Here is a 27188-nt window from a genome sequence, read left to right on the forward strand (position 1 = left end):
TTAATTTCATTATATTACTGATATACTAGTAAATCTGTTGTTATAATAGGCTTTTATGTATACTAGTAAAAACAGATAAAGTAATTACTACCTTTAAAGTGAAAAGAAATGAAGATTCTTTTGCTTAAAACTACAATCTTAATAAATTGGACTGAAATAGAAAATGTTATTTTTGTGTGTTTTGTTTTTAAATATATTTTTATTGATTTCAGAGAGAAAGGAAGAGGGAGAGAACGAAACATCAATGATGAGAGAGAATCACTGATCACTGCCTTCTGCACACCCCCTACTGGGGATCGAGCCCACAACCCAGGCATGTGCCTCTGACCAGAATTGAACCTGTGACCCTTCAGTCCGCAGGCTGATGCTCTATCTGCTGAGTCAAACTGGCTAGGGCTATGTTGTTATTTTTAAATATGTTTTTATAGATTTCAGAGAGGAAGGTAGAGAGAGAAAAACATCAATGATGAGAGAGAATCAGTGATCAGCTGTCTCCTGCATGCCCCACTCTGGGGATTGAGCCCACAACCTGGGCATGTGCCCTGACCAGGAATTGAACCATGACCTCCTGGTTCATAGGTTGATGTTCAACCACTGAGCCATGCCAGCTAGGTGAAAATTTTACGTTTTAATTTTTTTTTTGCCATTACTGCTGGAAATGGAAAATGGAAAACAAGCAATTACCTCTAGCCAGAGCATTAGGAGGACAATCAAATGTATAAAAGGGATGAGACAGTAACAAGAACTCAACTACTTATCCCCATACCCAGGATAGCAGGGGAGGAAAAAGGGTATCATAGAACTTATTAATCCTTTCAATGTTTGTCCTTTTCTCCAAAATCTTCAGAGATAGACTTATAGACCATGTCTAATAAGGAGGATAATATGTGTATGCCTGAGCAAGTCAAACTAACAGTCAACTGAACATGATGTACTTTAACCAGGTGTTAAGAGGAGACACTAATTATACTTCAAAGCTATAGTTATAAAAACAGTATGGTACTGGCATAATAACAGACACATACATCAATGGAACAGAATCGAGAGGCCAGAAATAAACCCTTGCATATACAGTCAGCTAATATTTGACAAGGGAGCCAAGAATACTTATTGGGGAAAGAAGATAATCCTATATAATAAAAGCCTAATATGCAAACTGTCCCTGAGAATTCGACCGTTCACTATGACGTGCGCTGACCACCAGGGGGCAGTGTGAAACATGGCAGGTGTTGGCGACACAGGCGCTGGCTGCAGGCAGCAGTGGAGGCACTGCAGGCTCCAACGGGCCCTGATGAGAGCAGAACCACCGCGAGATGGTGGAGCAGGTGAGCGGGCAGCGCCAGGCCAAGGCGGGTGCAAGCAGGAGCCCAATCGCCCTGCCAATTGCCCCGCAGATGAAGATGGGGGGGTGGGGGAGACAGCCCTGATTGATCGCCCTGCAGGCAGGATGGTGGAGCAGGTGAGTGGGCGGCGCCAGGCCAAGGCGGGGTTGCCAGGTGGGGCTGCGAGGCTGGGGGTGTGAGCTGGAGCCTGATCTCTGCAGGCCACCTCGAGGGACCCCACCCGTGCACGGATTCCTGCACTGGGACTCTAGCCTCTTTAATAAATGTCATTGGGAAGACTGGATAATCACATGAAGAATGAGGTTGTACTCCTATCTTATGCCAATCACAAGAAATAACTCACAATGGATTTAAGATTTTACTACAAGACCTGAAACCATAAAACTCCTAGAAGACAACATAGGGAAAAGCTTTTGATATTAGTCTTAGCAATGATTTTTTAGATGAGACACCAAAACCAGAAGCAACAAAAATAAACAAGTAGGACTACATCAAACTAAAAAGCTTCTGCGTAGTGGAAGAAAAAAATAAACAAAATGAAAAAGCAACCTACAAAATGAGATAAAACATCTGCAAGTCATATATCTGATAAGGGGTTAATATCCAAACTACATAAGGAATTCATACATCTCAATAGCAAAAAACAATCCAATTAAAAAATGGGCAGAGAGCCAAAACCGGTTTGGCTCAGTGGATAGAGCATCGGCCTGCGGACTGAAAGGTCCCAGGTTCGATTTCGGTCAAGGGCATGTACCTGGGTTGTGGGCACATCCCCAGTAGGAGATGTGCAGGAGGCAGCTGATCGATGTCTCTCTCTCATCGATGTTTCTAACTCTCTATCTCTCTCCCTTCCTCTCTGTAAAAAATCAATAAAATATATTAAAAAAGAAAAAAAAAAAGGGCAGAGGAGCTGAATAAACACTTTTCCAAAGAAGAAATACAAATGACCAATAAATACATGAAAAGATGCTCAACATCACTAATCATCAGGGAAATGCAAATCAAAACCACAATGAGTTATTACCTTACATCTGTTAGACTGGCTGTCATAAAGAAGACAACAATCAATGTTTCTGTCTCTCACCCTCCCTTCCACATTCTCCAAAAAAAAAGACAAGATGGCCGAAGCCGGTTTGGCTCGGTGGATGGAGCGTCGGCCTGCGGACTGAAGGGTCCCGGGTTCGATTCCGGTCAAGGGCATGTACCTGGGTTGCGGGCACATCCCCAGTGGGGGGTGTGCGGGGGGCAGCTGATCGATGTTTCTCTCTCATCGATGTTTCTGGCTCTCTGTCTCTCTCCCTTCCTCTCTGTAAAAAATCAATAAAATATATTTAAAAAAAAAAAAAAAAAAAAAAAAGACAAGATGAGTGTTTGCAAGGATATGGAGAAAAGGGAACCTTTGTGCACTGTTGGTGGGAATGGAAAAAGATTATGAAGATTCCTCAAAAGATGAAAAATAGAGCTACCATATGATCCAGCAATCACACTTCTGGATATATATCCAAAGGAAATGAAATCAGGATTTCCAAGAGATTTCTGTGTTCCATATTCACTGCAGTATTACTCACTATAGTCAAAACATGGAAAAAAAATTAAGTGTCTATGATGAATGTATAAAGATACGGTATTTATTACATGCAAGAGAAAGAAACAAATTCTTGCCCTGACCGGTTTGGCTCAGTGGATAGAGCGTCGGCCTGCGGACCCAAGGGTCCCAGATTCAATTCCGGTCAAGGGCATGTGCCTTGGTTGCGGGCACATCCCCAGTGGCGAGTTTGCAGGAGGCAGCTGATCGATGTTTCTCTCCCATCGATGTTTCTGACTCTCTGTCCCTCTCCCTTTCTCTCTGTAAAAAATCAATAAAAAAAATATATTAAAAAAAAAAAAAAAGAAACAAGTTCTGTCATTTGCAACAACATGAATGGACCTTCAAGGCATTATGCTAAGTGAACTAAGTCAGACAAGAGAAAGACAAATACTGTATGGTATCACTTATATGTGGAATCTTAAAAATTCAAACTCCTAGAAACAGAAAGTAGAATGGTGGTTGCCAGGGGCTCAAAGGGTGTGGGAAATGGGGAGATGTTGGTCAAGGTAAAAACATCCAGTTCTAGGGATGGTGATTATAGTTAACAATACCGTATTATTTACTTAAAAGTTTCTAAGAGAGTAGATCTTAATTGCTCTCACTAAAAAAAAAAAAAGAAATGGTAATTATATGAGGTGATGGAGGTATTAACTAATGCTACTGTGGTAATCATTTTATAATATATAAATATATCAAATCAATACCTTGTACACCTTAAACTTACACAGTACTATTTGTCAAGTATATTTCTTTTATTTTTTTTTTAAATATATTTTATTGATTTTTTACAGAGAGGAAGGGAGGGAGATAGAGAGCTAGAAACATCGATGAGAGAGAAACATCGATCAGCTGCCTCCTGCACATCTCCCACTGGGGATGTGCCCGCAACCCAGGTACATGCCCTTGACCGGAATCGAACCCGGGACCCTTCAGTCCCCAGGCCGACGCTCTATCCACTGAGCCAAACAGGTTTCGGCATGTCAAGTATATTTCAATAAAGCTGGGGTGGGGGGGTAGAGAATATATAGTGATCTCCCCTTTTCTACTTCTTTGCTCTAATACTTCCTAAGCTCTCAAACTCCCCATGTTAAGTACCACCAGTCTCCTCTTCATACCCCATATCCTCCAGAAAATCTTACCTAATTTCCTACTAAGGAGTAAGTTCTACTCTTGAACTTGCATACCTATTTATACTTATAGCAGTTAACACTTCTCAGTCTTATATACCAGTTCTCTGCACATATTAATCTCACGTTCAAGGAGCTTCCTATTAGCTCCCTGAGGGTTGATCTTAGTCTAATTCACTTCTCTCTATTACGCTTTCTTTTGGAAGAAAATAACACTTTTTCTGAGTATAAGAAAAAAAAAATATAGTCATTATAGAAAACTCAGAAAATACAGAAAAGCATAAAGCAAAATAACAGCTATAATCCCATCCTCCCACAATAATCCATGTATAAAAATAAGTCTATGGTCATTTTTTTAAAATATTTTTTTATTGATTTTTTTACGGAGAGGAAGGGAGAGGGATAGAGAGTTAGAAACATCGATGAGCGAGAAACATTGATCAGCTGCCTCCTGCACACCCCCCCACCGGGGATGTGCCTGCAGCCAAGGTACATGCCCTTGAACGGAATCAAACCTGGGACCCTTCAGTCCGCAGGCCGACACTCTATCCACTGAGCCAAACCGGTTAGGGCATCTATGGTCATTTTAATCACTGGTTTATCTTATCTACCACAGTGCTTCAAATCAAAGAAACTTCATTGTATATTTTGCTTTGGAAATTCAACCCTAATGAATCTACCCATTGGTAAGACACTATTGCATTTTGGGAAATGATAAAAATGTTACTCAATGCCCTGACCAGTTTGGCTCAGTGGACAGAGCGTCGGCCTGTGGACTGAAAGGTCCCAGGTTCGATTCCGGTCAAGGACATGTACCTTGGTTGCGGGTACATCCCCAATAGGAGGTGTGCAGGAGGCAGCTGATCGATGTTGCTCTCTCATCGATGTTTCTAACTCTCTATCTCTCTCCCTTCCTCTCTGTAAAAAATCAATAATAAAAAAAAAATCTCCAGATTCATCCTTGCTATCGCAAAGGGTAAGAGGTCCTTTAAAAAAAAAATGTTACTCAGTATTTATAATATTCTTTCATATGCTGATACAGTCCTAACTTATTAATTTTCATTTTTCAATAATCCTTAGAAAACTGTAAGAGAGAACTCCAGGTCTTGAATTCAATAGTGAAAAAAGCAAGTTCCCAACTTTAATTCAACTCCAACTAACCATTTTTTAAAAAGCAACTAAAATGTACTTCAGTATATTCTCATATATTAATTATACACCTTGCTGAACTACTCTAGGGGATTGCAGGAATTCTGTAAAGCTACTCTTTAATCTTTAAGCAATTTTGTATATACCCACCATGAAAAATCTGTCATCAGTAGAAAGCCATTCCTAAATGATTACACTCAATGATGTCGTACATTGCCAAAGATTTAGAGTATTCCTGTTCATTGCCTATTCATGCGAAAAGCATGTACCTTATGCTAAGCATCATATTGTGAATTATGTGGAGTAAAAAAGAAAATACAATCTGTACCTTTCAGGGGCAAAGAGAATTAATATTATTGATTACTGCCATAATCCAGGCAACAGGCAAGCTGCTTTACATACATTATGTGATTGAATCTTAGAAAGATAGTATACAGGGTGGGGCAAAAGTAGGTTTACAGTTTAGAGTATGAGAAACAATTTATTCTTGTATTATTAATTATTGCATTATTTTCCATATGGACTGTAAACCTATATTTGCCCCACTCTGTATTCCCTTTTATAGATGAGAAAGCATAAAAAGGTTTAGTAACTTGCCCATTATCACACTAGCAAGTAGATGGCAAAAGGAGAACTCACTCTATACCTTTGGCTCTTCCTATTTTGTCCTGCTTATTACATACAGCGACACATGATTATCTACTGCAGAACCTTTCATCACTATTATCTGAATACCTGAGCTTAATTTCTACTCTGATCGGTGCCCTGCTAATACTGATAAAATGCATACAGAGCAGCAGAACTTAACAGGCAGGCAGCTCCCCTCATAATTTCAGATATACATACTGTGCACTTACAATGAAAGAATTTATACCATTTCTAAAAAATACAAACGAACTACTCTAGCTACAGAAGCACCTGTCCAAGAGAGCATGTCCCACTTGCCTCTGGCAGGAGGATCAATTGAGGTATAAGACAGACAAGAAGAGAAGAAAGTCCTGAATTAATTTCACAGTCCTTTTTCATACTAGACTTTTCTCTTCTTTCAAAAGCAGCAATAGAAACTAAAAATTTTACGGGTATGTATCTACATTTTCAATTTAATGATAAGCAGTCATCAATATACAAACAAGAAGTCCAAACACCACCTCTGTGTACCATCCATCATGGGCACTTTTGGAAAAAGACACGAAGTAATAGCAAAGTATGATCTAAGAGAAACACGATTACTGATGTGTTTACAAATTTATATATTCACATTAAATATGTTTTTAGGGTGATGTGTCCATCTTCTGAGGAATGTTTTGTTTTTTCAGGGGACACAGAATTGTTTAATAGTGAAATTAATCACAATTTGTACAGACTTTATAGTTCCCTTTCTTTGACTAATCGATTTCAGTAAGCAAAATTTCAAACTTAGATAAAATATACGAAACCCAAATAGGTCAGGTTTATCACCTACTATTTCCCATAAGCTGCTTACCATAGGTTAAAGAAAAAAAAAGAGAAGAAATGTTAAATTAAATGCCAAACAGTTGCAGACAGCACTTGTTTGGCTGATTAACTTGTAGACAAGCATTACAAATAAATCTGAGTATGGACTGCAGCAAATTAAATTCCACTGCTTTTAAGAACAAAGAATTCCTTGGCAAAGAGGATTAGCAACTTTATACCCAGGAATGCCAGTTTAATTTATCTGTTCCACAATCCAAGATTTATGCAAATATCATCTTGATATATAATAGTGAATTTAACAAAGTGAGGAAACAAATTCAATATACAACTAGGCTGCCTTTTCTGAACTGTAATTATATACAACTAGAGGCCCGGTGCACAAAATTGGTGCACTGGGGGGGGGGGGGGGGGAGGGGTGTGAGGGAGGCATGTGCACGCACTCCCTCAGCCCGGCCTGCACCCTCTGGCAGTCTGGGACCCCCTCAGGGGATGACTGCCTGCCTACAGTGGAGGCGGCGTCTGGCTAAGCGGTGCTCCCCTGTGGGAGTGCACTGACCACCACAGGGGCAGCTCCTGCGTTGAGCATCTGCCCCCTGGTGGTCAGTGTGTGTCATAGAGACTGGTTGTTCTGCTGGTCATTCCACTGTTCAGTCGATTTGCATATTAGGGTTTTATTATATAGGATAAAGAAGCTGGCCAAGTTTCCCCCCACTACTGCCCCACTATTGGGATTGAATTATATTAACATGAATTAGAACAAGTGTAACTAAAGATTAAAATTTTTAAACCCATCCTAAGACTCTAAATAGCTGAACTATTAGAATACTGCAGTTAAAATCGCACCTCAATGATCTTCTTGGCCTCTTTGTAATTTCCTGTTTGTAGGAAGGCAAAGAAGAGATCATAGAGCATTGTCATTTCACCTTGTTCTTGGCTCACAAAGTCCATTGCTAGGGAGGAAAGAAGAAAACATATCAAAAGAAAAAATAAAGAGAAATATAAAATCACTGAAGCTCTGGAAAAAAAACAAGAAAACTTTAAAACAAGTATTTAGAACACTTTAAAGATCTATGTCAACCTATTTTCTGTCACATTTCTTATTCAACTACATACATTTATGACATTAAGTACCTAAGACTAGCTTCAAAGAAAACTGGTGACAATAAAGGTAAAAAATCCTAATAAAGCTAGATCGCCAAGAAGTAGAACAAAAATTAATAGAGGGGCAACTTTTCAAAATGAACAGTTATTAAAATCAAGGACATTTATAATACTAAAATTCTATCTGATATTTTTCTTTTTAATTTAGAAGTGTAACAACATTTCTCTGGATGTGCTTGCCTTCGTGTTTGATTTTCTCTTCACAGCAAAGCATTAAGATTAAATAAGCGACAAGGGGGGGCGAACACCAAGTACACCAAGATATTAAAAGGTGACTAACCTTTCTGAATGAGATCAGTCTCGCCTTTCTCTATCAGTTTACATAAGACATCGTGAATCCTTGGTAATATTTTGTATTTGTTATAGCAGTCAATGCTGGTTTCAAGAGCAGAGGGTAAGTCATCCCTTGGAAACATAAAAATATTAACAATGAATAAAATGTATATGACTGAGCTTTATTTAAGGGAGAAAACCTCAAAGCTAAAATGAAAAAAAAAAGAGAAATAATTCTTATATATAAATAAATGTTCAGAGTACAGGCATCATTAGCAGTTCCCTGTTTTCCCTGCCTCATCTTTATTATTTTACTTGCTAAATAGCACTTTTAAAAAGTCCAAATAGATGAAGGCATTCTTTGAGATTACTTTAAGAATACATTACTTCTAAAAACAAAGACTACTATCAAATATTTTTCTAACTACTTATGTGTTTATGGTTCTCAATAATTCCAAATTGGGAAACTTTTTTATTTTTTAATCCTCAGCTGAAGACATATTTATTGGTTTTAGAGAAAGAGGGAGAGTGGAAGGAAGGTAGGGAGGGAGAGGGAGATAGAGGTTGAGATAGAGACAGAGATAGATCAATTGGTTGCCTCCCGGATGAACCCCGACTGGAGATGATCGGGCCAACAACCTAGGTATGTGCCCCGACCAGAAATTGAACCCAAAATCTTTCGGTGTATGGGACAATACTCCAACCAACTGAGCCACTTAGCCAGGGTGAGACACTTTATTAAATGTCTATCAATAGCTATCAAGGAATTTCCCAGCACTTTCAACTTTACCATCATATTTTTCATACTGCTATCTTTCCAGATAAGGAGAAAATAACCTGAGAATTCATATATATAGAAATTTACTGTTGCTAAAACTAGAATATCCTTATGGTCAGTGAATTTTAGAACTCTTAAAAGGCTTTTCATTAGAGGCTAAGCTTTTAAAAATAATTTCCAATTATAAAGTAAAGGCTTCTCTTATATAGTAATAAATTAATATAAAAAGATATTTTCATTAATGTCATTAAACAAGAGTGTGAAAATACATTCTTGTGGGTCCTCAAAAACTACTTTTTCCTTTAAAAGGAAATGACAGTATGAGAAATATGCAAGACCTTAGGAAAGCTGTAAAGATTATGTGATCCAATTCTACCTGCCACCATCCTTTACTATTAAGTAACTGAGGAAATTAAGACACTTGGAGATTAACTGATTACTACTAGGTGAACAGAGGAAGAAAGGTACTGCCATCAGGTCCCTGGGCCGCCCACTTTCAGTGGAGTATACCTCATTATACATTATGCTCTATTACTAGTAAAAGCACTGTTGTCTGGTTAACCTAATACGGCGATACCATTTCGAATCAGAAATTAGATTTTTTAAAAGCAGGAAATGTATTTAAAAAAAGAAAAGGAAAAAAAGAGGCATGGTTAGAGACATGGACCGAAGTACTAATGACAGTGACAACGTTAGTGGAGAAAACACATTTCTCTCACACAAGCAACAGTTTTCAAAAGAAAAAAGCCTTTTTAAATGTTCTGTTGAAGCCCTAACATTTTGGTCCATTATACAAATGTTATGTTGCCCTAGACTGAATTACTGTTTTATCTAGATTAAGATTTTAAGCTGTACTAAAAGAGTAAAATACCATGAAGAAGCGTTAATTTCACTGCAATAATACTGACACAGTGAAAAAGAGCCTGTCCTGATGGAACTCTACCTTATCCTCTTACTGGGCCCTGTTTACAGTGCATCTTTTGGCACCCCACAGAGTCATTTGAATTTTTGTCATTTGGGGTGAAGACTAAATTACAGGTTAATTTCAAAACTGCAAGTAGATGTTGCAGGCTAGATTACTGTCATACAAGAGAAATGCTACAGTAGCTACCACATATGATATAAAGCTTTATGTAACCAGTATTTTCCCTTGCTTCAGACACAAGTTCAGTTACTACCTTTCTACAATTCCTTTTCATGGAAAACTACTAAAATAGTTTTAAGAGAAAAGCTAACACATAACTGAGTTTTTGAAAGAGGTATGATTTGCTTTTTCAGATCAATTCCCAAACTAGAATAGTAATGTCTCAATCGTATTTCCCTTACATTAGGTCAAACCTATCAATAAGTGAATGAATAATTGTTCTGTCAATCAAAGAGACATGTTAATAGTCTTTGGTCTCCAAATATATACTTCTAAAGATTATACATGCTCAGAACAACAACAGAAAAGACAAGAATATCAAAATGTAAAATAATTCATATATTTGTTAGAAATTTAAATGCCAGTGTTACTGCCCTCAGGTTGCCAACAAAAAGAAATAAAAATCTATAATGAAACATTTTAAACAAGCGGTACTTATGATAGAAATGAACTAATGACTAGCCTGTTCTTTCCAATCCCTATTATCTACATTCTGACTTGTGGTTGGATCATGTCCCTTTAAAAAGAGATAAAAGTATCCCTTCTTCATATCATTTGATATCATTATTAATTTTTCCTACTAAAGCTTAGAAATGTGGTGATGGAAATGAAAAAGTCTCTATATTCTCATTGCTATGAAAATAGCTGTACACTCATGGGACTTCTGAATTTCAATCCTATTGATAAGTACTGCATGCAGTTCAGCTGCAGCAATGTGATACATTCCTAGAAGTGGTGATGAAAAGATTAACACAGTGGCTGAACTGATGGACCTTCGGGTTCCCTCCCAGTTCTAATACTTATGAGGCTGGTTCTATGAATTTGAGCTTATTAGGTTTATCAGCTCAAATGTTTCACACCAGCAGAGAAAATAATCTCCTGAAAATACCACTTTCTTTAGGCAGGATAAAGTCAGTAAGAGCAGCAAAATATCAAAAGGAAAAGGTGGCAACTTTATACCCAAAATGTGGGGCACTACACTACCAATCAGTGTACTTCTAGTTTCTGTGACCCAAAATGATTGTGATTTCCTTTGTACACTTTAAAAGATTAGAATTTAAAATTCTACTCTGAAATAACAATAATCTTTTCAAGAAATCTTGTGGATAACCACTAATTCTGGATTCAAAACTTTGATTCCATACTTATTTCAGTGTATCAGGGGTGAGCAAAAGTAGGTTTACAATTGTGAGTACACAAAACAGTTTTATATACAAACTAGGGGCCCTGTGCATGAATTCGTGCACGAGTGGGGTCCCTAGGAGGGTGAGAGGGTGGGGGGCTGGGATGCGATTAGCCTTCCCAATGGGCAGAGGAACGCCCTTGTCGGCCCGGGATGTTTGAGCCGGTTGTCAGGAGCCACCTGGAGGCCGCTTTTATATCCTTTCTTCCTTACAGAGCATCTGGGGGGGAAGTGGCCGCGATGCTCGAGGCTGACTTCCAGGAGGCCAGCGCTGGACCATCAGTGCCTGGCCCATTCTCTGGAGATTGGACCTGCAGGACTACTGAGGGAGGGAGTGGCTGCTGCAGGGCTGTTGGGCTGGTTCAGTCAGCTGAGCGGAGCTCCTGCTGTGGGAGTGCACTGACCACCAGGGGGCAGCTCCTGTGTTGAGCGTCTGCCCCCTGGTGGTCAGTGCGTGTCATAGCAACTGGTAGTTCAGTCATTCAGACTTTTACATATATAATAGAGGCCCGATGCACGAAATTCATGCAAGGGGTTTGGCCCTCGCAGCCCTGGCTTTGTCCGGAAGGTCATCCAGGCGGTCGTTCTGCTATTCGGTCTAATTAGCATATTAGCTCTTTGTTATATAGGATAGTACATGGGTCACAAAGTGTACAAAGTCCATTTCTGATAAAAAATTTAGCCACTGCTTTCACAAACTTCAACTACTAAAAGAAAATCAATTACTATTATCTCTAAAAAACTCCACTGTGATAGTTCAATGACTAGACTACCCCAAAAAATATTTCAGTGAAATGCATAAAGTAATTTCCATGAATAAAACTATATATGCTACAAAATAGTAGGCAATCATTTTAAAATATTTTGATTGATGTAAATTAACTTCATATAAGCTTTATCAAAATTCTGTTAAGTCTATGAAATAAAGGCAGAACAGAGGAAAGATTCTATAATCCTAAATTTTAAGAACATATATACATAATAGTCTGAGTCTAATAAGTAACTCAATCACTTAAAAGAAAGTTTTATTTTTATTAACTTGAATAGATTCACTTAGCTTATATTAAAAATTCATTTTTGCAATCTCTAATTCACATTTTTTAAAATATATATTTTATTGATTTTTTACAGAAAGGATGGGAGAGGGAGAGAGAGTTAGAAACACCGATGAGAGAGAAACATCCATCAGCTATCTCCTGCACACTCGCTACTGGGGATGTGCCCGCAACCAAGGTACATGCCCTTGACCGGAATCGAACCTGGGACCCTTGAGTCCTCAGGTCGATGCTCTATCCACTGAGCCAAACTGGTTAGGGCTCTAATTCCCTTTTTAAGGAAATCTGAACTTATATAAAACTACTAGAAACTTAATTTTGCATTATTACATAGAGGCAAACTTTAAGCTCATAAGGCAAACATGATATTACCTCTGGTTTTAGTCCGTGTTATTAAATTAAAGTATGATACAATGTCCCTGAGAGAAAAACAAATACTGGACATACATTCATATAAGGTATTTACTGACCATTAAAAAATCTACTTAAAAGTACCAAGAAACAAAGCACTCCTGACCCAAATTCCTCACTATAACTTTAATAATCACAAACGTCTTTCATATGATCTTGAATTGTTAGAACAAGAACCACCAGTGACCTCTATCTATTCACCTACCAGTAGCTTTAAACTTAGTCTCATTAGTTATAGTAAACTTTTCAATTTCAGAGTATACTTAATTTTAACAACCAAAAAAATAAAGTGCTCCAAAATAATGCTTTATTACAGAAGTGGCAATTTACTTAAAGGGCTTACTGACTAAAAAGCTCTCAAAATCTGAAATTACTAGAGAAAAGAAGGATTTGGGGGGGGGGGGGTTAAAGGTGGGGGAAAAACACCTTAACATTCTAAAAACAAACTGTTCTATAAATTTTAAGCACATCTGCAGTTTGGAGAGAAATCAATTCAGGAGAAACCATCACCTTCACAACAATTCTGTTAAGAGAACCAACCCTTGCAAGAGCAAAATGTGTTTTTTTTTCTGTTCATCATCTATAAATGAGGAATCTTCAAGGAGACTGGTGTTGCAATTACAACTAATCCTTCCCAAAAAATTAACTGTGTTGAAGGCTTTGTAATTTCCCTAGGTACAATTTAGCTGTCACTTACTTTAACATTTACTCAAACATGCATTCCGAACAGCACTAACTAACTTCACATGTCAAGTGCTTTCCAGCCAATTGAGTCTAAACTGGAAGTCGGTGTTAAACAACTGAATGATTAGACAAGATAGCTCATTTCCCTGCTCTTTTGTTCAGAATAAAATGCCACATTTACATTATCAGGCTCAACAGGATTTTCTGACAGAGGGAGAGAAAGCCCTACTGCACACTGTCCGCACTAAGCACATGAAGCCTGTCATTTACCAATCATCCTTCAGAAAGCAATAGCCAGGAATGTAACTTAATTACGACCCAACGATCCTTGACAAAAAATCATCTTATCACTGTCCTATCCCCCTAGGGCAAATGAAACACTTTTGTCCTTTGGCACTGATGATGCTAAATTCTTAATTGCAATAATGGAGTAAAAGAGCCAAACCTCCTTAATTTCCTTTCAGCACATAAAGAGTTTTACTCTAGAAGGCAAGCATTCCCACAAATAATAAAAGTATCCGGTACAAATGAAGATGCTAAAATTGAAGGGGAGTGTATATGACAGAATAACCAGCATTTAATAAAATATATTTCCCATTTATGTAACATATTAAAGTGTTACTGTGCATTTTAAAACATATTGCTAACAGAAATTATGACCTTTATGAAGAACTCAAGATTAATTTATCAAGACTCTGAAAGGATGATATGTAGAAAGTCCATGATTCGTTTAAATGAAATGTATGTGGATACATACAGATTATAGCACAAATCAGCCTAGAAAAATCCTTACTGGAAAGCAAAAAATAATGCTTCTTTGAACAGTTTTACTAAATAATCCAGTTAAACAGCTTGAGATATTTTTCATATGCAATGAAACAAAAGTAGATCAGCTATAAAACAAGTGAATCTGAAACTGCATCAAATTCTTATGCCTTTAAACCTAATGGTTGAGATTTTATTAATTTCATTTCCTTTATCACTGCAAAAAGACTAATCAAAAACTTTTTAAACCTATTTTAAAGCATTTCTTTCTTCCTTAATATGGAGGACTCAGGTCATTTCCCAGAATCAGGCATGATCTCAATTTTTAAAAATGTAAATAGCCATAAAAGAAAATGTTTAAAATAACATTCATTTGGACCACATGTAGACACTTGACTTATAGAACAATCCAAATGTAAAGGAACACATGAAAATGTTCAACTCTGCTTATTTTTCTGTTCAACACAAATATTATCATTTTGATAATACAGAAGCAGATTAGTTTATCAACTTGTTTATAACTGAGCAAACCTGTTGTTATTTTGGCAAATAAATAAAAATAAAACATATTATTTTCCATATCCAGAAAGCTTTTTATACATTATCCAAGTAACAAACTGACAGTGTTAATTTCTCCCATGTTTTTTTCTAATGTTGAAAAAGTCAGCTCAAAATTAAAATCTACTGAATCTTAAACATCATCTTTCTAAGGAACTCAATCTCATGAATTTGTTGCAGAATTACAATGTGTAAGCAATAGCCTCTCTAGAGTCATTGCAATGACATTCCAAAAAAATGCTGCCTTTGAATGAAAGGATGAAGATTTTGTACAATGTTCTGGAATGTTTTTTGTAATTTTATCTCAAGTTTGAATAACTAAGGCTCATTCCCCAGTTGAGCTCCTAGCTGCTAAGGTCAATTACATTATATTACTGAAGATTAAACATATTTAATCAAATCAAATACATGTGGACTTTTTGGCAGACTAGAGTCGTTAATCCTAGTATTGCACTTGTCAAGATTCTGAATTAGCTAATAAGGTCCATCGGTTGGGGAAAACACAATTGGAAAAAAGTTTCAAAGTCAATGTTTTCCTTTAACTTATCCCCAACTAGGAGTGCTGCTACTGTTTTCTGCAATTTTTAAACATGAAATTTCCTCTGTATCCTTTTTATTGTTCTCATGACCCTAAAACAATCATAAAAACCTTTTAAATTATGATAGATGAATGTGAAAGATCTTGTCATGGAGACTATCTCTGCAAAGCAAAGATAACAAAAAACCCCAAGCCCTAGGCAAATAAAAATAAAAGGTAATAATTTCTCTAGGTATGTGAAAAGAGTAAGAAATCGTTAAAGAAAATATGCTAATTTAGATTTCTCTAGTCCAATTAACAGGGACAGTCAAATTTTACTGAGACATACAATTCTCTGGCTGTACTGTATAATCAGAAGCACAGAGAAGCTCCAGTCTAAGGCTGAAACCCATGGTATTTTCATGTTCCTTGGGTAAGCTCTTCTTGGTTCATGAGCCCCATCTGCAGACCTGTTTTGGAAAACTTTTATGTCTCCTCTGTCTTCAAAGTATTTCTACTTAAAAGATACTTTTCTACCATGGCCCCATTTTTATTGTTAATTATTTTATTTTTGCTCAATAGTGGAGGAGGGCCTAATTTTCTGGGCTCTGGGCCCATTCTTTCAAATCCCTATGCAGAGCTCCATATGCAATTTGCAGAGATGGGTCTTTTTTAAACAATCAAGAAATTCTAGTAGGAAGCATATTAATTATAGGATTTCTATATAAAGTTGGCTGTGAACCTGAGAACTCAATAACACAGTAACTGTTTGAATCACTATTTCTTTAAAAGGATGCAATGCTGAGACTGTGAAGGTTAAGATTTGGCCAATCATCTAACCTGATAAACTGTTTTTTAATAGCATGGCAAAGGAATTATTTCAGAAAACATGTATGTGCATGTATACGTGTATACATATATATTTATATATACATTTCCTAACATAAATATATTTTTTATTCTACATTTTAAATTCAATACTAAACCACTCATTATGTTTAATTATACCCCCTAATAAATAAAGAAAAATTACCAGAAATTTGGGAAAAATATAAGAACATTAAGATGTATCTTTCCTTTTCCTCCTGGCACTGATAGGACAACATCCAAACTAAAATCAGAAAGCCCCAATCAGGAAATAAGTGGATTAAAACCTGCATTAAGCCATGGAAAAGATGACAAAAGAGTTAAGATCTAGGAAATTAAAAAAACAAACACACACAAAAGGAAAAGATAATAAAGGGTACTTAATCATCTTACTAAAATGTTTCACTCATTACAAGAGTAGGTTGATTTCATGATTTGCATTGCAAATAATACTTTAAATTGGACACTAACATGAGCATTTCAAATAAAACAATTTTAAACTGAGTAAATCTTGCCCTATCAAAAAAACTCATCTCACAAGGCACAGAGACAACTTCTACAATAGAAAAACTATATTGGTACAAGCAATTAAAACACTATATAGAGAAAAGGAACACTGAAGAAATGCTGCTACACTGTTACCTGATTAACAGTCATGATGCATAATCAAAAACCCTAGGGAATCCTTCTTTCTTACACTTATTAATAATTAACACTTATAAGGCTCAAAACTGGAAAAAATTAGATTTCATGCAATATCATCACGTGCCCTACAATAATTCACCAGAGACCATCCCATCAAGAAGTAATCCACAGGACCTTAGAGCTGCTGGTGATTTTAAAGGTCACCTCGTCCATATAAGTCCTCTTATTCTTGGCAAATAACCTTCAAGGCTTCCATGGCACCACAGAGTAGTGACAACGTATAATCCCCAAATGATTAGACTCCTTCTTTTAATGCCAACATATAAAATTCAAAATTCAATTAACTTACTTTTCCAGATATAGAGTGACCAATGGGGAACATATGTTGATGGTTGGTTTCATTAACCCTAGAGTCATGATGGCTTCATGCAACTGTTTTACTGTTTCAGTTTCACCTCTTAAAGCTGCGCCATTTAGGATGTGAAAAAAGGACAAGACTGTTGTATCTTTGATAAGAACATCCTTCTCTTTCATTTCCTTTAGAATGTTAATAGCATCTACAACGAAGGAACACAAAAGACCCTTAGGTAATTTCATGTAGGGAAAACAAACTGCTATTAAAACAGCATTTCAAGCACAGCAGGAATGTAAATTCTAGTGTATAATGCCGATTTCAAGTTAATTACTACTTGCATTTCTAAACGAGACTACAATTATAAATCCACAATAGCATGGTTTTATCATTTCCCTGCAACTTTGACTACAAATTACAGATAGGGACTGTGTGCCCACTCTGCACCACATAACCCTGTACGGTCTGCCCTATAGCTGTTAAGATCCTCCTAAATGGATGCTTTTATCGTTCAGAGCTAACATCTGCTAAATCACACCATTGTTTCTTCAGCAGATGGCTTGTCAGGAAGCCAGATAATAAAGATGTGTTTACACTGTATATACAGCCAGACTAATGGTCTGATACCGATAGGGCCTGTTTGCTATGTCGATACTAATTAGCCAAGCAGAGCCAATGAAAGCTTTCCAAAAGACTGCATGTTAATACATTAGATTCATTAAGCTTCATTAGGAAGGCAGAAACAAACATTTTAGGATATGGAATAAGTGCATTTTTATAATGTTGCTCTTAATTATTGCACAGGCAAAATGTTTTGACCGCTTTACAAAAAGTGATTTTTAAAAGCAGCTGATCATTATAAAGAATTTTCTGTGTTAGAAAGGCTTCCTAGAAAAAAATTCAATTTTCAAATCAAATAGTCTCTCCATACATTTTTCATCATAAAATAAGTTTTTAAAAATCTCTAGAAATAAAAGAGAGGAAGGCTGAAAAAGAAGTTTCAAAATAAAACCCAACGAGAAAGTTAAGAAACAAGCAAACAGTAAGAATATAGCAAGTGTAATTAATTATATTAGGCTTAGCATTATCTCAAAAATGAGAAAATTAGAGTATGCACATCAGCTATATATTATCTAGGCTTTCCCTGAAAATTTCTAAGTAAAAACTTGTTAAAGTGCACATTTGGTTAATGTTATCAAAAGGTAAGACAAAGACTGCTGCAAAATTCATATTCTTAAATAAAGGTTATGTTTATAAGTTTTATGTTCACCTTTAGACATTTTAAAGCAAAAACAAAGCCATTAGTGCAGGCATATAAGCAAATTGTTCCATAAGCCAAGATCTTCAAACTCAATCCAAACAGCAATGCTAATAAAAACTAGCTGCAGAAGTGCAAAAAGCACTGAGCTGTGCAAATGTAAATGACAAGCTTGCCAATCCATTAAAACTAATGGCCTACACTGTCCATGCTGCTCTGGTTGGATTCACATGCAAATTTGTATGCAAAGTGTTCAAGCACTTTGCAGGACATGATACACCATTAATATCAATTCACATGTTATTCCAGTGGCAAGATACTTGCATCACATATTTCCTTTATATGCCCAGGCTTACCTTGGAGTTTGCCATGTTTTCCCAATACTTTTACAAGGCCTACATACTTGTTGGTGTCAAGGACAGCAGATGAATCTAAACGGTCACTAAAAGTTAAAAGCCAAATTTACATTATGTTAAAAGTCAATTAACTGCATAAAGAATAGCAATATCCATTTTATCACTTATCAGATAATCTGAATTGTTGCTAATATTGGCCTCTACATTTCAGTTAAGGTTTATTTTTAAAGCCACATTCACATTCATTTGTTATTATAGTCAAAAAGACAAAAGAAATAAAACTCTAGCACTACATATAAATTGCATCACTCTATCTGCAAATTATAGGAATTGAAGGAACTCTTGTTTCGTGGCACTCTAGGTGATCCCAACTTTGTAATGAACACTGAAGTACTCAAAGAGACATACTTTTATTTGATAAATCTATCAAAATTAGACACCTAAAGATACCTGAAAAACGGACAGAATTTTGTTTACACTACAGTATAGAAAGGAGACTGTTAAACAAGCCTTATAAAATAGTTACCATCAGCACTGCTGTGATATGCAGTTGTATAAATGGGGGGTGGGGGGGGGGGAATCATGGCTTTAAAGGAATAGTATGTCTTATACTTAAACAAAGACTCTTTGCTGAAAATAAGCCATAATTAATCAAAGAGTTTCATATTATGCAAAAACACTGCCAAAAGAGAATTTTTAAAAATTACATTACATAAGAGAGTAATGTTCAATCTTCATGACCCATCAAGAACAGTGTATCAGCATTAACGTTGATTTGTTTCAGTGCCAGCGTACTCACAATTCTTGTTTCAGGTTCAGTGCTTCTTCTGCATTATCATGTCGACAGCACAAATTTATTAAAGCTGCATAGCCACCAATAACCATGTCTGATTCATATTTTGCCTTCAATTCAAGAGCTTTTTGCATGTTCTAAAATAAAGGATAGACATGAAAAAGAATAAATAAATATAAAAGAAAATACAAAATTTCTTGTTTTAATGTTTAAGTGTAGAAAAAGTTACAAGTGCTTTAAAAATAAATGGATTCAAGTTATTTACTTCACCTTGTTCCTTAATATTTTCATTCACCTTGTGAAAAACAGGTAAGACATTTATGTAGGGTTTAAAAGATTTGTTATCTGTAATGCAAAACAGACCACTATGCCAAATTTGATGTTTTAGTACTGTATTATAAAAAGGACATTCCAGATTAAATATATACCAAGCCACCCCCTACTCACAGTCTAATTTCCATACACAGAAAATGTATCATTGCAAAGTTCCTCAAAGTCTAGTTTAATTTCCAAGTAATGTGAAAAAATATTTTGGAATTGAACAGTACCATGTTACAATCTTAAAGCCTGTTATATTTTTTCCCTAAAATCACAGGCATACAACCAAATCATACTGAACTAGAAACTGGAAAAATCTAGTGATATGCCACAAATTGCAGACACACACTAAAATAAACACAAAGTACAGCTGGACGCCTGCTGGAAAAAAGCAAGAGACCCTTTATCTCAGAAAGAGCTTTTTTTCCAGCAGGAAAATGGAATTTCAATCCCTGCATTAACAATCTAGTAATATTTGACTTGCAAATGACTACTGCATGTATCAGTTGCTTGACAATCTAGATATAAGAGACCGGAGCCATGGCTTGAAAGGACATTTGGCATGTATGATAAACCTATCATGGCTGTTACTATCATTCACTTTGCAGATTATTGTAAACAAACTACAGCAACCTGAAAACATGCCATTCAAGGTGTAGTGGAAATTAGTTAACCTTTCATTTAATTGCGTTCTTCACAGGCAAGATGTATAATAATTGTAAAAATCACAAGTATTCTATTTGGCTTTGCCTATACTTTTATCTATAAAGAATTTTTTACCTTAATAGCATATTTTGAATATGTAAACAAATGTTACCTCTTCTGAACAAAGCACTAATATGAGTTGCTTTAGGGTATCTCCTACAGGTTGATTTTCAGCTTTTAGTTTTTCAAGTGTAGACTCCAAATCAGACGATGAAGCCTTAATAGTCTACAGAAATGGAAGGGAAAAAGGAAAGAAATTTACTACAAAAAGGAAAAAAGGAAAGAAAATGTACCCCTTGCCACTCTTCTGATTGTTTGTTTGTTTATTTATTTTTGCCACTCTTCCCTTTAAATTGACCTTTCCGAAATGTCATAAATGCTATCAAGAATATTAATCTGGGGTTCTGTGAATGGATTCTATCGATTTATAAAGCTCCTGAGACTATATGAAAATTTCTTAGATGTGTTGATTTTTCTGAGTTGGGAAATAGCTTTCACAAACTTCTTTCTTAGAGTTATACTGTCGGCAAAATGTTAGGAACCACTGATTTTATAAAGACGGTCTAGAATTTTCATTAAATGTGGTTTTGATAGTAGGTAGAATCTACTCAAAAAACCTACTTACTTTTTGAGAGTCTGTCTTCTCTCTTTCAACCAACATATGAACATCCTAAAATTGGGATTTAAATTAGCATTAGAAAACACATGGAAAAATACATTAGCAAATGTCAAAAGCAAATTTTGAAAGTCTCGCCTCATTTTACTGCTATTTTTCCATCTTTCCAAAATTTTCCAGAAATTCTGTCATATTTTATCAACTATTATAATAAATGTTTTAAATGAATTCTTCAATATATAAACAGTATTTACCAACAATCAATGAAAAAGCCTTGTTTTAATTGTCATTTAAATAAATTTTCTTGGGCTAAACATCATATTTAAATAAAATTTTAACGTGATTTTATATATAAATTAAACATTTTGAAAAGTTAATTATTAGTTCTCACACACCTTAATCAATTCAGGAACGTGGTAGCTATCCAGTAGGTTACGAATGCCTCTGTAGATATTTTCAGAAATTTTTACATTCTGTGCAAAAGGAAAGGAGGAAAAAAAAAAAAACCATTTAGTTTTAGACAAGCAAACTGAAATTGGTCTAACAGAAATTATCTCAGACATAATTTAAGTCTCCAACTCCTGTATGTCATTGAGAAGTGGTCTGGTTGTACTTAAAAGCAGCAATTTCAAATCTAATAGATACATGTCAGGCAGGACAGGCATTATATAGCAAAAAATGAAATGGTACCATCTCCTTCAGCTGATGGAAGTATTGTCTCAAACGCTCCTCCTTGGCCTGTACCTCTGAGTCACTCATGCTGTCAATCAAGTTATAAAGAAAATAGCCAACAGCTTCTGTGGAAAAAAACAAGAGAAAGCATTCCACTAAAATTACTGAGACTGTCATGTTATCAAGATTAATTTATAAGAAATCATTTTGGTGTGAGATGTCACCCTGATGAGAGGCTCTGAAATGGCAACAATGATCACTGAGGCATAGAGATTATGTGGTTTGGGAGCACATATCTAACTGGTGAGTGAAAGGAATATTAATTATTTTTAGACCGAGTGACAGCTTTTCAGTACTGAATCTTACTTCAATCTATTTTTTCTACCACTCTATGACAGAAGTGGTCCTGCCCAAGGCCTTACTTCTTTCCTGTCCAAATCACAATAGTGAGAATAAATAAATGCCTTGTACACATTTCTGTACTAATTTTTTATGGGCAACATTTAGGGAAACATAAAATTTTAAAGGATTGTTAAATGTTGAGTATAGAAAGTTAAATAATTTTAATAAGCAGATACAGCAATCCTGTGGAGAGCTGCCTATTAGCCAATGAAAAACTAAGATTAACAAAGATGTTTAATAACAACAGTAATTTTTCTATGCATTCAAGCATAAAATATATAGGGCCATGTGTTAATACCTAGAAAATCTGAACTTTCAGGAAGGGTACCTTCTTATAGAAAACCCTATATTCTAGGCCGCATTATATAAAAATAATGAAAAATATTAAATGTTAAATAATGTAATAAACTATATTTAAATGAAAAAAATCTACCAAGACCTCTTTACTACTTTATATGTTTAAAATTAATACCTATAAGACATTAAAATCACATAAACACGAAGGATTACAAATTTGTAAGCCTACTTTCATCAGTACTATAAGAAGCATTTCTTCAATTCCTAAAAAGAAAAAGCCTCTCAATCCTGTCTTTTAAGAAAATAATTATGACAAAACAAAACAACTCATAGATCTCAAAATGTTGTGGTTATCAACATAAAGATAAACCAAATGTTTTCAAATTTCACTTTCAAAAAGAAAATGTTTATTGCTGTAATCTTTCTAGCCCATCAATACACAGAAGAATGAATTTGTGGATAAGTTACAATCATCGAAATTGAAACGCTACCCATTGGTCCTGGAGGCTCCTGGCAATAACGTCCATCCTTGTACAACAGTTCCGTTATCTGTTAAGACAGAAAATTCGTGCATTGCAGCAAGAGAAGCAAACAAGAATAAATGCAATCTGAAATTGAATTCTTGAAATAATAAAGCTTCTCCCCAGTAAGATATCATTCTATATCACTGTAATTCAACACCACCCCCACCTGCCAAGGAGACTGTTTCGATCTTAAATAATAGGTTTGTCTTTAAAAAACAAAACCAAAACAAACCCATGTTGAAAGAAAACTGCAATGTGTTTTATGAATGTCACTAAGAAAAACTCTAAACTGATTTTTGTTTATATATTATTTTAAATGAATTGCTATAAATAAGAAAGAGCATATAGGAATTATCAACCAATATTTTTTCTCATCATATTGTTTTTGGTCTTGCTGAAATTGGACCAGTTGCCTCCTTTTAAGTGAAGTATTGCAGAAATAATAAAGTAAAATATCCTGGACCATTTATTTTATTTTAATTTTCAGTTTTTCAACAATCTTTTCCCAGGCATTTTAATGGCATTAAAACAAAAGGGGCCAGAAGTTCTAATGTGTTTATTCTCACACATTATTCAATTCTTATCAATTGAATACACAAACACTAAAACACATACACAACACTTATTCAAAGTTAATTCTGCTGGCAAATTTTTAATTAAAAAAAACCCAAAAAACAAATGTATTTTATGATGAAAATGATTACAAAATCTATAGCATTGACTTGTAATTTTTGAACACAATATTCTGACTATATATCCTTGGACTGAAGATAAGAACAAAAACATACAGCTATTTTTCAAAGTGATATGAGGAATCATGAACTAAACTATGCTCTGTGTATTTTAAAACTAATTTTATTTTTGCTCTTCAAATAGTACCTGACACATGTTATAAGTGTTAACAACTCAAACTGCAGTTAATTCTACTACTATTTATTTGCTAATATGGAAAATGAGATAAAATTAACCATATCCCACTTCATTCCACCATGAAAAATCATGCTGTGGTTAATGGCATTTCAAAATGTAGAAACTATTTAAAAACTAAGTAAAACAATTGTCACCTACAAACTGTTTTCAATCAACACAGATAAAAGAGACAATACACTTTATCAGAACTTGTAGCCATACATTAAATAAGACAGCGACATTTAATACCAAATTGTGAACAAAGACACATTGAATAATGAATAATGAATAAACCAATAAAAAAGCCTTTCTAGTGGAAAAATTACTTACAAATATAACTATCTCCACCATATATTATACCTGACTATACAGTTTGAATAGCAGCATAATACTAAAAACAAAACTGAGTAAAATTTAGATTTCAAAAAATATTTAAATTGAAAATAGAATTAACATTGTACATTTTGATTTTATTAAGATGCAAATATTTCTTGCAATTCAAATAAGGATAATTGTATTTCCTGCATAAAAGCAATTAACGTCTTAAAAAGACAAGTTTAAAATTGGTCTTTATGTCATTCACACATAGATACACTTACACAAATATATCTGAATGCACATATTTTAAAATAACTTATTAAATCTGTATGATCAAATATCAATGCAATAATGCTTACAGTTGTCCTTTGGAAAAATTAAAAACCTTATAAAGAATTTAGGACACGAATTGCTTCAATAATAAATTTCATGATCGAGGAAGGCAATTTTAAAACTAACTTCAAGAGTCTAAACTCACTAACTTATAACAATGTATCACTAATGTGTGTAACATAACTCTTGCTCTTAATAGCTTTTTATACATCGCCTTATGATATGCTGTATTAGAAGTACTTACCTTGCTCCAAAGATCTATATTCATAGACCTGCAGAGGGCAGCAAAGGATTGAAAATAACTCAGTGGTTTAAAAAACATTTTAAGATAAAGCGAACTAGCAATTATTATATGTAATGCATACATATCAAAGGCTTAAAACAAATAGGTAAATAAATGTTTCCAAAAATAAGTAGAATTTTCAGAAGAAGGTAATTTAGAAAGGTTGACTCTCTGACTTTGAACCCTCAAAATAAAGGTTAGTTTGGGTAAGAATCATTAAGTACTTTGATGGAGCAAAATATTTGCATGGTCTCTAAGTGTATGCCCATAGACTGCTTATTACTTGTAATGGTAAAGAGAGTAATCATACAATGGAGAAATTGAACATCTTCACCTGGTGATCAAAATTAACATCACTAATGAGATGCTGATGGACAATGTGCTTTTAGATTTAATTCCCCAAGGAAACATCACTCCTGTGGCATTTCAGGCAGGATGTGTAACCTGAAGCTAATCATAGGGAACCATCATGAGGAACATTCTATAAAATAACTGGCCTATATTCTCCAAAAATGTTAACATCATAAAAGACAAAGGCTGGAGAACTGTTTCAGGTTAGAGAAAATTAAAAAGACAACATTCATCCCTGAACCGAATTCTGTACGGGGCGGGGGGGGGCGGGGGGGGGGGGGGGGGAGGGAGACAAAAAAAGAAAATCATTGATAAAACTGAAGCATAAACTATATCAGACAAAAATATTCAATCAATGTTAAGTTTCCTGAATTTGCTAATTGTGCTGTAGTTGTATAACAAAATAACCTTGTTCTGTGGACTTACAAACTAACATATAAGGGTCATGATATATGTGCAACCTAAGCCCAAACAGTTCCGAAAAAATAAATTTTATATAACTATGTGTATATACAGATTGACAGACAGAGGGAATGAATAATGATAATGTGTCAAAATGTTAAAAGTTAATAAATGGAGTATGTAAGAGTTCACTATACTATTCTTGTAACTTTATGTAAATTTGAAATTATTTCAAAGAAAGCAAAAAGAACAGCTTATCCAAATTTGGACTGTTTAAATGAAAATCCATTTACAAAACAAGATAACCAATGAACACTGATCTTATACTACTTCTAAGTTTTGTAAACGTAATGTCTATAAACTTTGCATATTTAATTCAAATATATAATCTAAGACTATGTGTTTTAATTATAATTTTACAATGCAAATATAATTTATATACTTATCATAATTATATACATTTACAGTATAAAATGCCCACAAAATTTATAGGCCTTTTTAAACCTGAGGTTGGGCAGTTTTGGGAGGAATGAGTTTTGGTACAGTGAGTTAACAAGGAAATTACTTTTACTTTAAAAACATTCAGAATGAACTACTGATACACTTGGATGGATTTCAGGGACATTAATGTTGAGCGAAAATAGCACAATCTTAAAACATACTTTATGAGACCATTACAAAATAACAAAATTATAGAAATCGAGAACAAAGTAATGGCTGCCATGGGTTGGCAGTGGGGGTTGGGGGAGAGAGCAGTATGACACAGTGGGGTAGTGCCAGGGGGACATTTGTGGTGATGACATAGTTCTGTATCTTCATTGTAGTGATGGTTACACAAATCTACAAGTGATAAAATGTGAGAACTATACACACATTGTACCAATATAAAACTCCTGGTTTTGATAATGTACTATCCTATATAATAAAAGGTAATATGCAAATAGACAGAATGGCGGAACAACCAAACTGGTCGCTATGACGTGCACTAACAACCAGGGGGTGTGCACGGAACATGGAGGGTGTTGGCAGCAGGCGGCAGAGCATGGAACATGGCAGGCGTCAGCTGCGGAGGAATGGTGGAGCAGGTGAGTGGGGGCACCAAAGGCAGGGCACTACTGCTGTCATCAGGGGAAGCCTCTGGTTGGTTACTGAAAATTCTTTGCTCCCGCACACCGTGGTCCTGCCCAGCGCTTGCACCTGCTGCCAGCGCCAGCCCTGCTTGCACCTGCTGTTGGTGCTGGAGCTGCCACTCCCACCCCTGTTGGCACTGGCCCCGCTTGCACTGGCGGCGGAATGGTGGAGCAGGGGACCAGGGGCTGTGGATGGAGGGGCCAGGTTGGGGGGGTGTGGAGGATGGGCTGAGACCCGCCCCTGCGCCCACCGCAGCCTCACGGTCCAGTTCCTTTCTAGGTGTACGAATTCATGCACTGGGCTCCTAGTAGTTACATAAGATATAACCATTGGGGGAAAATGGGTGGGGAGTACATAGGCTCTCTGTGTTCTATCTTTGCAACTTCCTTTAATTCTTTGTTCCAAAATAAAAACCAAGAACATGTTCCATGCCCCTCTAGAACCCTCTTCCTTATGATGAAATCA

General features: G+C 35.6%; 1 protein-coding gene across 2 annotated transcripts in view; it reads right to left on the bottom strand.

Annotated features, from left to right (window-relative positions):
* The window catches only part of LRPPRC (leucine rich pentatricopeptide repeat containing), a 92124-nt gene that overhangs the window by 28815 nt on the left and 36121 nt on the right, over positions 1 to 27188 (bottom strand). For both annotated transcript variants that reach the window (XM_070429123.1, XM_070429122.1), the window contains exons 15-25: positions 24801 to 24828; positions 22964 to 23021; positions 21792 to 21898; positions 21497 to 21574; positions 21111 to 21155; positions 20598 to 20711; positions 19469 to 19599; positions 18670 to 18755; positions 17053 to 17260; positions 8104 to 8228; positions 7506 to 7612 (exon numbers count right to left, since the gene is read on the bottom strand). In XM_070429123.1, the coding sequence (XP_070285224.1) occupies positions 7506 to 7612; positions 8104 to 8228; positions 17053 to 17260; positions 18670 to 18755; positions 19469 to 19599; positions 20598 to 20711; positions 21111 to 21155; positions 21497 to 21574; positions 21792 to 21898; positions 22964 to 23021; positions 24801 to 24828 (1087 nt within the window). The remainder of the gene's footprint in view (positions 1 to 7505; positions 7613 to 8103; positions 8229 to 17052; positions 17261 to 18669; positions 18756 to 19468; positions 19600 to 20597; positions 20712 to 21110; positions 21156 to 21496; positions 21575 to 21791; positions 21899 to 22963; positions 23022 to 24800; positions 24829 to 27188) is intronic.

The sequence above is a fragment of the Myotis yumanensis genome, unplaced genomic scaffold (genome assembly GCF_028538775.1).
Source record: "Myotis yumanensis isolate MYYU_CA2020_CCGP unplaced genomic scaffold, mMyoYum1.0.hap1 SCAF_11, whole genome shotgun sequence".
Lineage (NCBI taxonomy): Eukaryota > Metazoa > Chordata > Mammalia > Chiroptera > Vespertilionidae > Myotis > Myotis yumanensis.